This window comes from Cygnus olor, chromosome 9 (genome assembly GCF_009769625.2).
Source record: "Cygnus olor isolate bCygOlo1 chromosome 9, bCygOlo1.pri.v2, whole genome shotgun sequence".
Taxonomy (NCBI): Eukaryota; Metazoa; Chordata; class Aves; order Anseriformes; family Anatidae; genus Cygnus; species Cygnus olor.
In genome coordinates, this window is record NC_049177.1 from 21892289 (window position 1) to 21909134 (window position 16846).

The 16846-nt window shown below is 42.2% G+C and overlaps 1 protein-coding gene across 3 annotated transcripts in view; it reads left to right on the forward strand.

Moving 5' to 3' along the window:
- Positions 1 to 16846, forward strand: part of LRRC31 (leucine rich repeat containing 31) — a 55018-nt gene that overhangs the window by 24137 nt on the left and 14035 nt on the right. For 2 of the 3 annotated variants that reach the window (XM_040567051.1, XM_040567052.1), the window contains one exon: positions 15844 to 16101. Coding sequence is in view for 1 of the 3 variants with exons in the window: in XM_040567049.1 (XP_040422983.1) it covers positions 14446 to 14458; positions 15844 to 16101 (271 nt within the window). In the remaining 2 variants the exon portion in view is untranslated. Of the gene's footprint in view, positions 1 to 12210; positions 14459 to 15843; positions 16102 to 16846 lie in introns of those variants that run through there. The other variant, XM_040567049.1, reaches the window with a different exon arrangement.

Here is a 16846-nt window from a genome sequence, read left to right on the forward strand (position 1 = left end):
AATAGGTGGCAACTGCAAAGATGATATTTGCCGTACCATATTGGTCCAGTGAGCCATCTGGGTGGTGTCTGTTCATAGATGAGTGGGCTGTACTAAATGCTCTAGAAAACAAAGCTGAAATTGTAAACTTCATTCTAACTTCTACACAGCCTAGTGCACCTGACTAGAGAATATGAAGGTGCAAAGCAACCAGCAAAGGGCCATGGAAAAAATTGGGAGGTTTTTATCTTTTTATTTTAGTAAATCAGGAAAGAAAAAAAATCAAAGTTAATGTTAACACTGATAAAGTTTCTTCTGTCAGATGACTGAAATGCTATACCACTTTATCATTTTAGGAAATTGCTTCAATTCAATTTTGCTTCAATTCCCTGCTCTGTTCACAGTGGGGAACATATTTGTTTTTGGGGAAGCTGTCCCTGTGCGAGGGGGGAAAAAACATAGAATTGCAAGATGCTTTTGTTTATCAGGCCTACCTAGAACTCCTATACTTTTGCTGTCGTAGTAAAAGCCCCTTCCTTCTTTCCGTAAAATCACACCTGTGACTAAAATTATGTGATGCAACTTTTAAAGTGTGGAATCACGGAAAACCTGCTGGGAAAGGACCCATCTATTCTGACCCAAAACCACTGCCTTCATGTAGGATCAAATATACCCTGCCTGTTTTGACCAACAACCAAGCGACAGTAACTGTGGTTAGAAACCATTAGCACCAGTATCACAATAATATTTTCTGTAGAGTCTGTGTTTTGTGTGGATGTGAAGCATGTTACACTGGTGACAGTCTGTGTTTCCTTTCAGAGCTGGAGCAGAGACTATCTGAAACCTTTTTTTTTAAATCTTTCTTTTTAAAAAGTGAGGTTGTCTCTTGAATGCTGGCATTTCCACTGAAAAAAGGGTTCCATTCCGTATACAGCAGCATCCATAGAGGAGTTGATCCATATGTTTCGATAGGTTATTATCTATTGGATGAGTAAAGATATGCCAAGATTCAGAGAGCATCACTTCAGGCAACGTTCATGATATCAGCAACTTATCCTTGCAAAGGCAGACTAGGTGGTCTGTTGGTTTGATATGGAATAGATACTATATTGAGAAGTCATGGAATAATGTAATTTAAAAGTTTATCTTCCACTAAATCTGTAGCTTACTGCTTCCACTGACCCAGTTTTTGAATCATCATGAGCCAAAATGAGGGTTTGATTCCTTAATGAGGTTTTCACTGGAGTTGCTCCATGAAGTCACTCTGTTTTGTTTTGTTTTCTGTTGTGCCAGTCAATCCTATCTAATTTATCTTGGATTTCTTCTCAGATGTATGAAAAATAACTCTGGTATTTCTGGTAAAAGTTTTCAGGATGCTATTTCCACTGGAACTAATCTGCTTTCCTAAGCTGAATGTCAGAATACCTGTATGGTGCAAATTTTATGTAAAGGACACATTTTGTACGTATATGTTATCCGTATTAAATTACTTGCTAAATTCCCTGCCTTTCCTGTTCAGGGAAGTATTGAGTTGATGTGGTAGGATACATACTTAGCTCAACAACCTAATATTAAGACTAGTATATAACCTTGTGTCAGGAGGAGATACTGAACTTAGCTAATTTATGTTACACCCGTTTGGAAAAACACCTTCTTGAGTTACTTAGCTGGGGCTCTGACTGGCAGGTCAAAATTAGGGTACTTAAGGCTCCTACTATTTTCATAATAACTAGCATATTAGAAACCAACATCAGCAAAAAAAAATCTCTAAGGAGAGAACAGGGAAAGTATACTTCTGATACATATATTAGCTGGGATTTAAGAGTAGCTCAAAATCTGGCTGCCGAGTTCATATGAATTCATACACACCAGCTGTCCAGTGTTGCATTCATATATGGCTCTTCTCTGATCCTATTGCACAAATCCTGGCTGTACAGCACATTACAGGGATGAAGACAAGTTAATCTCTACCTTTAGAGTCTTACCCTTAGCAAACCCTTCTTGGCAGCAGGCAGAACCACTCACCCAGTACTAATTCTGTCTCAGTTTATTAGACAAGAAGTGGCAAGACACGAGCTTCATGAACCAGAAGCATTTGGAAATCTAATCATCCTCTATGCGCTTTCAAAATGTCTGTAGCAGTTCTGTGTCCGTATTATAATACCGTCTTATGTATAGTACAGATTTATTGTAAGACTTATTTTTTTTTTTAGTTAGATGCATTAAGATTTCATTGGTTAATACTGCTTTTATATACATCAAATGCATATAATTAGCATTTTTAAAAAGCAATTTTTGGTATACCTTTGCAATGAACGGATCTGTGGACTCTTGAAAGAAGCTGGGTATTGTTGAAAATTTTCATGTACATTTATGTCAGAGAAATCACTTAAACATATAATATAAGCATATATCCAAGCTTATGAGTGAAATATATGAAGCAACCCATGCATAGTATCATTTTCATCCCCATTGCCTCCCTTCTTAGAAAAAGCTGTCCTGATTACTTGAGAAATCAGATTCTGGTTGAAAAAAAAGAAAAAATTATTAATGCTCTAGTGTTATTAACTGTCATATCAAGCATTCCTACCTTTAAACTATGCTAGTGCTGAAGTTGTACTTATTCAAGAACCCACAACCAGTAAAATAAGTTACTTTTGGAAAACAAGAAAGTTATTATACCAATGTTACGTTCTACAGGATCGTGAAATATGTCATCTTAATTGGGGTAAGGTACCGTTGGAGAAGTTGTAGGGCTGAATTCTAATCCTAGATACGTGGGCACAGACTGCTCAGAGACTGAGATTAGAGTGTAATCCTAAAACTGGATTGAGAACGATACATTCCCTAAAGAAAGCAAAATAACTATATTTATACTGTGTGTGTCATCCAGTAAAGTTCGCGTTGCAAGCCTTTACACCGAAATGAAGACGTGGATGTTTCACCATTTTGGAGCTAGCTAATTGTTAAGACTGCGAGCAGCAAGTCAAAGTTCTTTTAAGCACGTTGGTTTGGGTAAGAAATCGAGGCCTAGTACCAGTAAATTCAGTCCTTTAAATTCAGAACCAGTAAATTCAGTCAGCCTGTCAGGCTGACAATAGGAGTTCGTCTTGTTCCCACTGAAATGTGTGGGGAAAAGGTAAGGTGGTGTTCCTGTCTGCTACCGAGACACCATCAGCTTTACCGACTGAAACGGATGGCGGAGAGGCTTTGTGCTGAGCACACGTGCACAGCAAGAGCCCTGAGCAGGTGAGGCGGGCAGATGGTGGAGGGAAAAGAAGCAGCCCTTCTGCCGTTTGACGTGGCACGGGAGCGGTACGGATACAGGACGGTGAGCAGCAGAGGCGGGGGTTCTGCTTTGCACCTCTCTGAGCTCCAGGCTGGAACCACGGGGCTGGGTCCTGCAGAAGCACGGTGCTAATGACGTGCATTTGCATTCGTGGCAGCACCCAAAGGCTCCTGCTGAGCAGAAGTTTAAGCGTGCACACAAAATGCTATAACTATGCTTGCTAAAAACATAGGAAAATAGCTAAACAAGAGCTAATGAAAATAGTGGTGATAGCAGAGCGAGTGTGTGTATGCATGCATCTATGTGTAACATGGTGCACCGACCCTTGTCTCCTGACAAACTGGGACGTGGCAATCTGTGTATGAGGGATGGGTCTCCGCATTACGTGGATTATATGCAGAGAGAAAAGCATGATGCAATTTGTTTTCCCTATGAACTTATTTCATAATTGGCAATGACATTTGGCTTTTCATTGAAACATTATCATGTTGTCTTTTATTCTTTTCGAAGTTGAAAGATTGCAAAACATGGCATAAGTGAGATCAGTTAAAAAGCAAACTATATTTTTTCCTTTAAGATCATTTTTACCTTTAAAGCATAAAGAAGGCTTTTTTAATTTCTTATTTCTAGATGCAAGACTTGGGATGGAAAACTTTCTGATGATTAGAGAACAAGGCAGGTATTTTCAAATGTAATGCAGTTGAATTATAGTGGGATTCTTGCCTTGCTTTAACCTGAAGTACTAGTGCAAATGACAACACTGCCAGTCCAAAAAGAAACCAGGCAGTGGAAAGACGACAGGGTTTCAGGAAGGCTCTTTAAAACTATTTATATTTAACAACTCTTTGATTTCCACCATCTAACTAAGAGTTTAAATCTTGAAAACCTGTACCAGATCCTCAGTACCTTTCCTCTTGAGTTAGAATCGCACCAGTATCCTTCAGACTTCCCAAAGTTCTTTGATAAAAACGTAGAAAACTGCGTTTGGTGTGTCTTAGACCACTAAGATAAAACAAGATGGCACTTTTTTTTTGTATTATTAATCTTTTCAGGCTACTTTTCTTCATTATAAATCAAAAGAGAACATGAACTGATTTTAAAAAGTATTTGCAGGTATATTTAAATATATGCAAGTCAAATATCAGATACTAAAACCGTCATTATTTTCCACATTCATATAGAAAATTATGAGTTTTAATACAACCTTTTACCCTTTACAAGAGTAACGTGAAATTGCAGACTAGATCCTGTATACAGACTCAAAAGTCAGCATCTTCAACAGACTGAATGTTTTCTGTTCCACAGTTTGTAGGATCAGACCACAATAAAATTACTTGAGTCAGGATTGTCTCTCTCACTCTTTCCCTATCTTTGGAGCTTGGGGGAGAGGGGAAATCCACGTATTCTGTAACTAAGCAGCTTGAAATTTTAGCTTAGAAGGCAATATAATAGTGCCCAAGCCTTTCTCGGTCTATAGTTAATTCCACCCACGTATTCCGATAATAACAAGACGTAAGGAACTCTTACAGCATAATGTTATTTTTACAAAATATATCACACTGCATATGCTGGTGTTCTACAAAGCTGTTATCACTGGGGTTTGTTACAGTGACTATGCATAGGAGCAAAACTTTAATTAGGCAAATCTAATAAATGTATATCAGAATAAAACAGACAAATGTGTATGATGATAGCCTTGATTAATTCTGATTGCACACTGATTTAGAAAATCCACTGCTCTAGGAAATACCTGCAAAATATTGATTTTTATCTATAGTATTGAAAAAAGATAAATTAGCACAAAGATTCAGCTCTACACATTAACAGCCAATTATCTTTTAAGAATATTTTGTGACAGAAGACAGTGAAACATTGGTTTGTGTATATTAAGCGACTCAATCTGTATCCAATTTTCTTGCAAAATGCTGCCTTTGCAATGAAAAGCCTTCCCACAATAAAACCTTCCGTTTGTCTAATAAATCTTTAAAAGTTTCCAAAATAATGAAGTTTATGCTGTAAAACAAATACAGAGTTTCCACCTGAATATGCAGGATTATTTACCCACGAGAATACACATAAAAGATTGCTGAGAAACCGGTACATAGTTAATCAGATACGTTACTTTTTCTATATCACCCCTGCCTACTCCTAACTTTACTCTTTTCAACCCAGTGCTGCTTTTAAAGAAAAATGCTGTGAAGAAAGCTCCTTCAATCTGTGCAGTTTCTATCATAAGTCTTTCCTATAAAATATGAAAAATCATACACTTCTTGCTTAGCGGATGTTGCATTGCCATTTACGTTAAAAAATTAGCACTGTTTAGTTTTATCTTGTATACTTACGTCTATTGTGAAGGCCTTAGTTCTGAGAAAAATGATGACACCATGAACATCCGAGAGTGTGTGCCTTCACTAGAAGTCTTCCTTTCGAGCTGCCTCAGTAATGTGATTGGCAGCTTTTAAAACACATCAAGATTAACATGTCAAAAACTGCCTTAACTAACGCTGACTTTACTTTAAATACAAATTGAATTTATCTTGATTAGCCCTCATCCCTGCTTCTAAGCCCTACCCACTCTGACATCACAAGCCCTTCTCCAATAGCATCCTCTAACCAGGCTGTAAAAACATAATTACAAGAAGAGCACTGCAGTGATCTGATAAACCTATTTCACATTTAACCTGCTAAGCTGTTGTTAGCTTTTAAGATGCTTGATGCATTCACTTAAAATCTTCCTGCTCCAAAAAGAAATAGGAGAGAAGGCTGAGAAGTGCCTAGCTCTGGTGCATTGTGTTACCTCTTTGCGCTGATTTTCAGAAACGGCGTACTTCTGGCAGTTGGCAAGCGTTCCCCCCAGAACTGCCTTGTTCCAGGACTGTGTATCCGATTGGATTGGGGAGAACTAGAAGATGGAAATCCCGTTAAGCATATTGTGAGGCTAACACAGGGATCAGATGGTTATACTGCTCAAGCTGGCAATTTACTCTTTAATTCTCACTGTCGGTGGGTTAAATCTCAGAATGAACGCCTGGTAAGTGGCAAATTTTAAAATGGCAGGGTGTGGTTAGTTTCTCCTAATATCCATGTCACCTGATGGGACATCAGAGTTACTGTTTGTTAATCCCTTGTTCACACACCTAAAGTTCATCAAATGCTTGCTGCAATGTCAAAAAAATGCCCCAAGTCCTCTCAAATGCTAACACAATGCCTAAGCCTGAAGAAAATTCCTTATGAAAATTGCTCCCGGAGAAGCATTAACATTAACAAAGGGCTGTAATTCTGCTATAGTTCAGCATGACCTTACAGAAAACAAGCTACCTTTTTGTAACGTAATGCAAAACACATAGAAATCCTACATTAGATAGTATTAAAAAAATATATAGCAATGGTGACTCTAAATATTTTTGTTGTTGATGCTACTGCAGCTATATTGTTGCTTTCTGAACCTTCTTAATTAAGAAGAAAATCATACCCAGAATTGTTATTTTTTTAAAAATCCAATGCTAATGTTTTTTAAATAACCTGAGAATAGTTTGCTTGTGACTTGACATGTAATGAGTCAAAACGGTCTTGAAAATAGCTCCTTTGCTGGGATGATTAAAGATTGTCCGGGTGAGGATGAACCAAATGCTTTCTGAGATATTGGGTTGCCCAAACATATGCTGATGCAATACTTTGCTCTTAATCTATTTTTCATCAGGTGTGTTAAGCCACGTGAATCACATTTCAGGAAAACTAGGAAAGTTTAATATTAGGAAAAAATACTTCCTGTGGTACAAGCAAAACCAATATAATAGGGATGCATATATTTTTTTTCTATTTTACCTAATGAGGGAAGTTTGGAGAGAGAACACTACTTCTCAAGCCCCCCGGCATCCCGTCTTTGATTTTTGGCACAGGAGCAGAACTGCTGTATGCTGTAGTGACGTGTGAAAACCACAAATCATAAAGATGCCTTATTGGCCCCTTTCCAGAGAAGATCTAGTTGTTCTTGGCTGGATTTCACAGACATTGGGGTATATTTCTGAGTCGTGCAGTGGTCTGTTTGTCTCTGTGGTCCTGTTTTTGCTGGTCATCTTCACCAACAGGAAAAGTGGTAGAGCAGCAATGAAGCAAGAGAGAGGGGAACGTAGAAGATGAGTTCTGAGTAGAACAAAGTAATGTGGACTGTATCAACTTGGCCTAGGCCTCGGTCTGTCAATTAGTGTCACTGTTAGCTAAGATGATTTAGGGCGGCGTAGTCCACGTTATCCCCTTTGGACTGATGAATCTATTGGTAGGTGTTTCTGTAGCCTGACAGCTCCCATCCCATGTCTGGTGTTTGTAGCCTGAGCTACTGACACTAGATAAATTCTAATGCAAAAGATGGAGCTGGAGTCACACCTTCTTCTGTACACTCTTACCCAGATTTAGTGCCTGGGGTTACCTCTGTGGCAAGCAGTGCAGAAGATCCAAAACTGGGATTTGAGCCTTCCAGTATAGGATGCGCTGAGACAGCATTACTTCGTCATAGAACATGAGGAGTTGGAATCAGATTTTGGCAGAAATCAGATCAGATTTTGGCAGTTTTGCTATTCTGAAGCTGAATTAAGAACGAGGAGATCCTTTCTCAATTCATTTCAGAAGAAACAGGCACTGCTGCCACATATTTCACAATTCCTGAAGTGCTAGAAAAGGTCAGCATACACTAGGATTGTAGTAGCTCTAATCTTACTGTTGTCACCAGGTATTTTGTCAGCACTGATTTGAGTCAGAACATTACTTGCTCCCCTTTTTATAAAATCAGCAATGGACACGTCTCAGCCGATGGAATGTATAGTTTTGGTCTTCAAAAATGGAAGGCAGATAATGATATTAGACAATTTTATTACCAGTTCAAGAACTGTTGTTTACCAAAATGCAATGTTGGAATGGATTTGTATAAATAGAGAACCTGCTAAACTAGAGTCTAGGCAGGTTTTAATCCACAGTTTCCAAACACTGTCATAAGTGAGGAATCTGTGGAAAAGTGATAATCCTTATTTCTTCTCCTTATGAAGTTCACTGAAGCAAGATACACTTCAGTGGAGCCTAACTTCTGTGTAATGAAATGAGCTGGACTGACGCAGAACTTGGCAAATGGCATCTTTATCACTGATCGCCCTTTTCCAAATTGAAATCTGTGTTCAGAAACATGAAATTCTTTAGCTAAACCTCACGTTTTTTCTGTATTTCCCAAAAAAGTTTTAAACTAGAAGAGTGTTCACAGCTGAGCTACCTGTATTTATGGCAGCGTAGGTAAGGAACAATGTGGTCTGATCGGGAAATCTGAGACAGCTAGGCTGGAAATCCCAAGTTTGATTTTGAACAAGAAGCTGTATCCTATAATTCTGGGATTAGAAACAATAACTAGACTCTCTGGTGATGTTGTTGGCTTAGAAACACATGGGATCCTGCCTTTGGGTCCACTCACAAGAAACTGAAAAATAACCAGAGAAGGGAGAGGGCAAAGCTGTGTGTTGGAGTGCCATGGTAATCATCTGACATCTGGGTGTGCAGGATTCCTTTAAGCTGTAACACTGCTTGGGAGTTCAGCCCTTTGGTTGAAGAGTGGTAGGGGTTCTAGGTCCTTGCTGAGTTGTAGGACACTGGGGAGAGAAGTGCCCACCTTTGATGTTCACCCGTCCTAAATACATATGGACAAGATGAGCAAATACTCAGTGGAAAGGTGACAGGTCATAACAAGACTGATGTAGCGTGATGGCTGTTCAATGGAAAAGCATTATATTTACCAAAGCTCTTGAGAGAATTTTGGAGAGAGTATGTGGATTAGTAGGTGGAGAGTAGCTGTCATTCCCAGTGGAAATATTGGCATTTGTAAGTGAGAACTTGACCCAAACAGGGACAAAACTGAAGCTACTAAATTTTACTTTCCATGGCTGATCTCAATTCGAAAAGCCAGTGGCTGAGTCTAAGGAATGAATGAGACGTGGCAAACCATTAAGTTCCTTTGAAATCTAAATTGACCAAACATTGTTTGTTGAAAGGAGAATTTTTTTTTTTTTTGTGTCCCTGAATCAAAATGGTTGGAAAGGTCTTGTTTTACAACCATAAAAGACCTGATTTTTTGTTTGACTACCATAGTCCTAAAAAGAACTGAGATGTTTTAGTCACGTTTTTCAAACTGACCAGATACTGAAAGAACAAATCTGTTGGTAAAATTATCTTACCATTGCCATGCACACACAGCAGAGGTAATGGAAGATGCACTCTGCCATGCTTGTGTCATCTATGGAACTTCACTCCTTTCACTCTGGACATGCATTTTTACATTGTTTTCATATTTGCTTGTTTGGGGATTTTTTTTCATTAGCCTATGTATGGATTTAGGTAATTTTTGATCATGGAAGGACAAACTGAAACTGCACTGGTATCACATCGAAAAAGAAAGGTGTTGAGTAAGCACTGTCTTTTGAATTAACTTTTGAAATAATGGCTAGAAATACTGGGACTCAGGTGCTGTCATTTAGGATGACCATAAAATGCTTGACAACCAGCTCGTATATCAGCATAAACGTGCTCTCCAATCTGAATATGTATTTCCAGGGAGTTCCACAGAATGCAACGGGGAGTTTCCCTGAACTATCCAGACCCATTGTACCAGATGGTACCGTATGGAAGTAACACTGATCCTTTGACTGTGTTGATTTCTAATTAGGTTTCTAGTAATTAATATAGTTTGCAGGCCTTGCATGAACTCTGCAGATTACCCATTCATGTAAATGATTAACTGAAAAGGGGATTACTCCTGGCATAAGTTCAACCAAAAAGAATTTTCCAGCCCTGAAAATCTTCTTTGACAGACTAGTAGATAGTAACAGGGAATAAAACATTAAGTTTGTATTTGTGTAATTCCATTTCAAAAAGAGTGAGTCGATAGAAGAGTGTTAAAAGCATAAGCGTGGTGGATATAAAGATACATTTTCTGCGACACATCTTTCAATCATGCTTTTTTATGGGATCATAATTTCTATGAAATCAAAACGCACATTCAATATGAAATAGTAGTTGGAAAAAAAACTACTTATTGTTGCTATTATTTTATAATTTGTAAGGTAAATTCTGGCTTTAAGAATAATAACATATTTTTAAAGTTCAGCCCTGTGGAAATGCTCTCAGACACGAGGTCAGATTTTTGGGTGGTCCTGTGTGGAGCCAGGAGTTGGACTCAGTGATCCTTGTGGGTCCTTTACAACTCAGGATATTCTCTGATTGCGTGATTTTACAGCTTGTGTTTAGCAGCTTGGGCTAAAGGCTGAAATTCTCATAACTATAGAACATCAGGGGCAACGAGGGACACATCACAGCTCTGCTGACGACCAGTTCATCCAGCACGTGCACTTGCAAGATTATCCTGCTGAGCCCCTTTAGCTCAGGCAGAGTCCACCTGTGCATGTCAGCATCATAGCTCCATAACTTTCCTTTTTCTTACATTTTAAAGTGTAGAAGTACAATGAAGAGTCAAAATCTCCCTCAGCCTTTCCACCCATGAAAAGCTTCACTGAGTTTAGGGGACTGTTTTAAGGTCATTCAGAGGAATATGCATTTCTGAACCCAAAGTTTTCTCTGGTTTAGCATATTCTCAGTGCCTTTTCAAACATCTCCTGTGATCAGCCTATGGCTGTACATAAATACTGAATGAGGCGATTGGCTTTAGTTTTCATAACCCAGTGAAATCTATTTTAAACAGCTGCCTCAGGACCTGCTGTAGGCTGATATTCCATTGGAAGGTCAAATATTTATTTTGTGCGAAACGATGAGAATACTCAGATACTTTGGACTAGATTTAATCCTCAGGCATGCACACTGATCTCAGTGGGGGGAAGTCTGGAATGGGTTTGCTCCAGGGAACTGTCAGCATTGCACAATGTTTGTGATGGTGTGAGACACAGAATCATCCGGGTGTAGACAGTCCGCATCCAGTTAATGGGTGACACGGATATTGTGGGGCTGGCAACATACTGTCAGCGCCAGCTGAAAGCTTCGCAGCTATGGGGACAAGTTATAAGGGGTCAGAGCTGAGGAAAGGTGGAGGATGAAGAAAGGGAAGAGACAGAGCAGGAGAGGGAGCTGTGGGGTGTACGGTGTGGTCTGCCGGGCTGGGAAAGGTGAACCAGGTACTGGAGCAGGCCCAGCACCAGCAAACCTGGCACTGGCCGAGTCAGCAATGCCAGTAAGCATTTTTCCATCCAATTTCTTGGCCAATGCAAAGCCTACTTCACCTAGGCAGCCTACAGCGAATTGAGCCAAGCAGGAGCACACCACGGAAGCTGCTGCAGGCAGTGACATTCATGCAGAAGATGGGAACAGAGCAGCAGAGGTGCGTGCTAGGGGAAGGGAGGAAGAAATAGCATCGTAGTGACTCAGTCCCCTCCTGCAGAGAGTGCTGGCTGTGCTGGGCGTGAGTAAAACTGGGAAAGGGAGCTGCCTTAGGGGGAAGTAAACAAGGCTGGCTGTGTTACTGCATACTACAGGACTCAACATTAAAAATCCCTAACAGACAAATACCCAAAGACATTACATTCTATGTAAATATTGAGCCAAATGGCTCCCTGGTATAACCGCAGTGATCGCACTACAGCAAGCATTCTGCGTTATTGTAACCAGGTGCTTGGGGTTTTCATTTTCTTTAATGGATAAAAAGGGCCATTGAAAACAGAGTTGCTACCTTGCTTGAGTTTCATTGAAAGACACACTACTAAAGGGAGAGGAAATCCCCAAAATGATACTCGGTGATTAAGTACATAGAATATAGGATTTCAGTGTTTGCAAATCCTTTTTTTCAAATGAACTTGTGGCACTAATCCTCTAATGGCATTATTTCTTTGGAATATGTGCCGGATTAAGGAGTCACAATGAGGCAAAGTACAAAAATCCACATTAATCTCTCACCAGTGGATGCTGTGTGGGATGCAACTTTAACTGTTTTGTTCCAAAATCGGTTCTGTTCCTATCTTTGCCCCAGGTCCACCCAGAGGGAGGTACAGATATAAACAAATGTGACACTGAGCACTTGGCAGATGGTCACAAACCGTATCGCTGGATACAAAGGGGGAGGCGTTTATTATTTTTAAACTGCAAAAGCTGAGCCTGCCCATGACGGACTGCGGGAAGTAGATGCACGGCTCCGTGGGGCAGGAGCAGGACAACTCTTCAGCAGCACACCATGGAGGAGACAACAACCGATGTGGCACAGCCTGGTCTGCCAGCTAGCAGGGGCCTGGCTGGGACTGCCATCGTGTGTGTTGCATGTTCTGGGCACAACCTGGCCTGTTGCAAAGTAATGCTCGTGTTTTCAGCCCTAGCTCTAGTCATCCTGCCGTGCTTTGGGGTAACCCTGCTGTCCCCTCATCCTGCACATCTCTTGTAAAGAAAGGTTAAGATTTGCTTTCTAGGAAGCAGAAACTAGGTCGCTGCGAAACTGCGTGTCCCTTCTCAGCGGATTGCAGGGATGCTGTCATGGTGCCACGAGGTATTTTTACTATCGTTCAACAGCCTGAAGTGGTGAAAGAACTTCTGAATGGGCAACGCATCGCCTAACGCACTGCTGTCAGAGCACTGAAGGTAGCCCAGCCTAACCGCTGTAACGGCTTAGGATTTAACACACTTAAGGATCTCCCCGGTCCCAGGGAGCAGAGCTTATCAGATATTCCCGTGCCACCTCCCTGTCGAGCCGCGGTGGGCATCGAACGCCGCAGGCCAGCACATGGGCACGGACAGGGGTTGCCTTGCCTCCGCCTCATCGCTGTCCATTCCTTTCTCAAGCACAGCGTGGAAAGGGGACAGCCGACACTACAGCCGACTTGGAGATCCTTCCTGGTTGGGAATGGAAGTGTGCCCCCCGTTCCTGCGGGAAAAGACTGCCCGTCGCAGTGTTTTGTGCATCTTTTCCTACCGTAATCGTTTCCCCATGTAGTACTTCTCACGGGCTGGAGGATTTTCCTGCTGTGCACTTTAAGTTTCTCTTCTTTAAATCTTATCCTGCTGGCTCCTGGCAGCGCCCGTGCCTCGTTCAGCCGGGTCTGAATCATTCCTAGGTTGACACACTGAGTCAAGCTGTCCTCAGGCCGGCGTCTGCCCGGCTGCTTTCCCCGAAGCGTTGGGTTTATTGACCAGCGTTATCACTCCCCAGCAAAGCACTCCACTTTGCATATGTCTCCAGTGTGTACATAGCAGAGGAAGGCCCAAAGCATTTAAGGAAGTATAAGTGGTGTTGGAACAGGTGCAGACTCGGGAGAGCAGGAAATGGAGAGTCTGCCCCGTAAGGGGAGACGAGAAGTATTTGGGTGGCTTAGGCTATGTAAGTGAAGACACTGTAGGTTAGAAAAAATCACCGAAGCCAAACAGACTCAGGATAAGTGACCACGAGCATATTTAAGCTAGGAAATATAATGCTTATTGTTACGGAACTCAGATTCTAGGGCAGACAGACAAAAATGGGATAGGGCAGTTTATATATATGACGTGTTACATGATTACCCCATAAAGCCATGTCACGCTGCTGCCTACGAGCAGACTGCACGGGACGGCACAGCAGGACCTCTCCCCTCCTGTCTCGTTGCCCTACGGTGCCAGGAGCGAGCTGCGCGGGTGCCTTTCTCCTACAGAGCTGTGCAACGCCCGGTGGCACGGCGCGCAGGGCTTTGCTCAGCCTCCAGCAGCCCTTCTGGCCGGTATGGACAAAAGGGGTGGGAAAACAAAGAGCTTTTCTTCAGGTGCACTGCAACCTGATCTGTGAGGTGGCTCGGCCCCTTCCAGCAGCAGCTGTCAGGGCCAGGCAGTGGTTAGGGTGCAGCATCGAGGGCTGTGCTGCCGCTTCCTGACTTCTCCCCCATCGGTGGCCCGAGCTGGGACATGGTCCGGGCGTTCAGGTGGCTTCTCGGCTGGCCCCCCCAGCAAGGAGAGGCCGTCTGATTTCTTCAGGAGACCGTGCGGGGGAACAGAGGCAGCAGGAAGGAGCCCGCAGACCTGTCGTGCAGAACTGCTGCTGCCGGGCTGGTGAAGACAGAAACTCTTGAAAGAAAAGTATGTGGAAAGTCCTGTTAGGGAAAGGAGCGAGGTTTTGTTTGCATGTCATGGCTCTCTTCTGCAAGCCCTGAGAGTGCTGCAAGAGGTGAAACAAATCCTCAAGTGTACCAATGGAAAAAACAGGTATGTTTTTGTGTCTGTTTAGAATAATACTGTTCTACAGCATGAAAAGCAGCAGGCATGAAAACCAGCACTGTTTTGCAGCCCAGGAAATGTGCCTGTACATCTATGTACGTGGCTTTGTACAATGTCTGTGCTTTATTTGAGAAATACAGCTGCGATAGGCTGTTAAGAGCAAGCTTAAAACAATGCATCAGGTTTTTGTATGTGTAAGTGCTCTGCCCTTGAACACTTGTATCAAAGCAGATAACTTCCAGCATGAGAAAAAACACGTACGTGTATGCTGCTGCTGCCAGTGACGTTGCATTTAACAGTTATTAAAGTGATTGAGTTCGTGTGCTCTGGGGATGACAGCGGATGGTGCGAGGGGTTCAGTGTGCAGGTCTGTACCGGGGGCTGTGAGCACAGGAATCTGCTCGCGAGCCCTGACCCTGGTCCTTCCCCTGCAGTCCCTGGCACACAGCAGGACTCAGTACGTCCCCCTTCCACCCAGGCTTCACACAGCAAAATCAGTGATTGCCTGCTTGGTTTGTGTGAGTCACTGCCCGGTTAAAAGCATGTGTGTGCAGGTAAGTGCTAGAATTAGGCCTGGAGAAAGAGTGTCATATTAATGTTTAGAGAAAAACAAAGCAGCTCAGAGTCAGCAGGTGATGATAGAGCTTGTGTAGCATAAATAGAAATAAGGAAATAATATATATAAACTATTATAAAGTTAAACTTTAATTTACCAGTCAATTAGTCACTGAAATTGAGGACATTACAACACTGAACTTTTTCAAACAAGTTGTCTGGGGGGGCTTGATTTTTTCCAGCATTGGCACGCTCCCAGTGTTCAGAGCTGCAATATCTGGTTGTTTTCTGCGCTATCACTGCTGCTTTGCTCTAAGGTTAATGGGGTTTCATTTGCTTTCTCCACCCTGAGCTGGGAGAGCGTGACATTGTTCGGGCAAAGACGTCCTTGTGCTCCCTGCTGCACACCTCCTCCTCTCACCTTCCTGACCGCTGGACTGGCATTTGGCATGGGTTGCTTCGGTGCCAAACTTACTTAGCATCACCTCAGAACAGGGATGTCTTTCATTTGGCTGTAGGGGAAGCAGCAGGTTTATCCCTTCAGCACCCAGTGGCCAGTGGGGTGGCCTCAGGAGCAGTGTGCATTAACAGGGCAGCAGGGAGTGATAGCACTGAGTCTGCTGTGCAGATGCCGAGCCTCAGGAGGTCCTTTGGAAGGAGGGGAAATGAGTTCAGAGACTGGTCCGCTAAACAGCGATACTGATATTGGTATGGAGGGAATGGCAGGAAATTCTCAGTGCACCCCCTTTTGAAAGAGGGTAGGCAAGAGTGAACGTTACTAAAGCTAATTCCTTCCCTGTCTGCTGATCCCCCAAAAGGAGACACCCAGGGCTGCCAGACCAAGAATGAAGAGGACATCCCGAAGAGTTCCCCATTTGACTTTGTTATAAAACAGTTCCAAGGGAAGAGATCCTCTTCTGGGAAAAGAAAAGAGCAGCCTTCAGCCATCAAAAAATTCTTCAGTGGCTTTGACTTTGGGAAATCTGAAGGCAAGGATGGAGGGGAAACTGAAGAAACAGAAAAAAACAGCTGCAGTGCTGATGATCAGAGTGAGAAGCAAGATCTCTCTTTAGACGGTAATGTTGGTACAGTAAAGAAATCCGTGTGCGTGTGTGTACATTTTAATTTCGTAGAGAATCATTTGCTTTTCTTGCTAGCCCAAATGTTGTATTTGCTGCCTATAATTTATTCTTTAGCCAGAATTTGCTTCTGATTGAAACATTATGAAGGATGTGCCGTCTAATTTAATAGGTGCCATGCAAGGAGTGGGACCCATGTTGCTGAGGAGGGATAAAGCTTTGGGGTGACCTCCCTCTTGATTTCCAATGTGAGAGGTCAGTGCTGGAGTCAGCTCATTAGCTGCAGAGCTTATTTGGTTTCAAAGCCAAGCTTTGAGCAGTAGCTTGGCTTGTTGTATTTAGGATTGGTCTCTGTCCACCCTGCTGCTAAAGCAATCTGAAGACAACAAGAGCAGATGTCTCCTACCCTTGGCACTTGTGGGGGGGAGGGGAAGGCAATGGAGGTTTGTTATGAGTCTCATTTTGTGCACACTTTGCATCCACACCAGAGAAAATGAGGGTGTTTTTAAAAAGTTGCTGGAAGGTGAGGTTTAAAATCCCATCCTTTGTCCTGAGAGTTGTGGGTAGCTTGGGAAAAACAAGGAGAGCACAGCTATTGTGAGTGGGGTCACTATTTTGTGTAGTTTGGGGCTGTTTGTTTGTTTGTTTCTTTTCCAGCTATGGACATTAGATGAAATTACCGATTTATTAAAGGATTTAGTATAGAATGCAAATGCAATTTTCCTTTCTGTACAAACTGTGC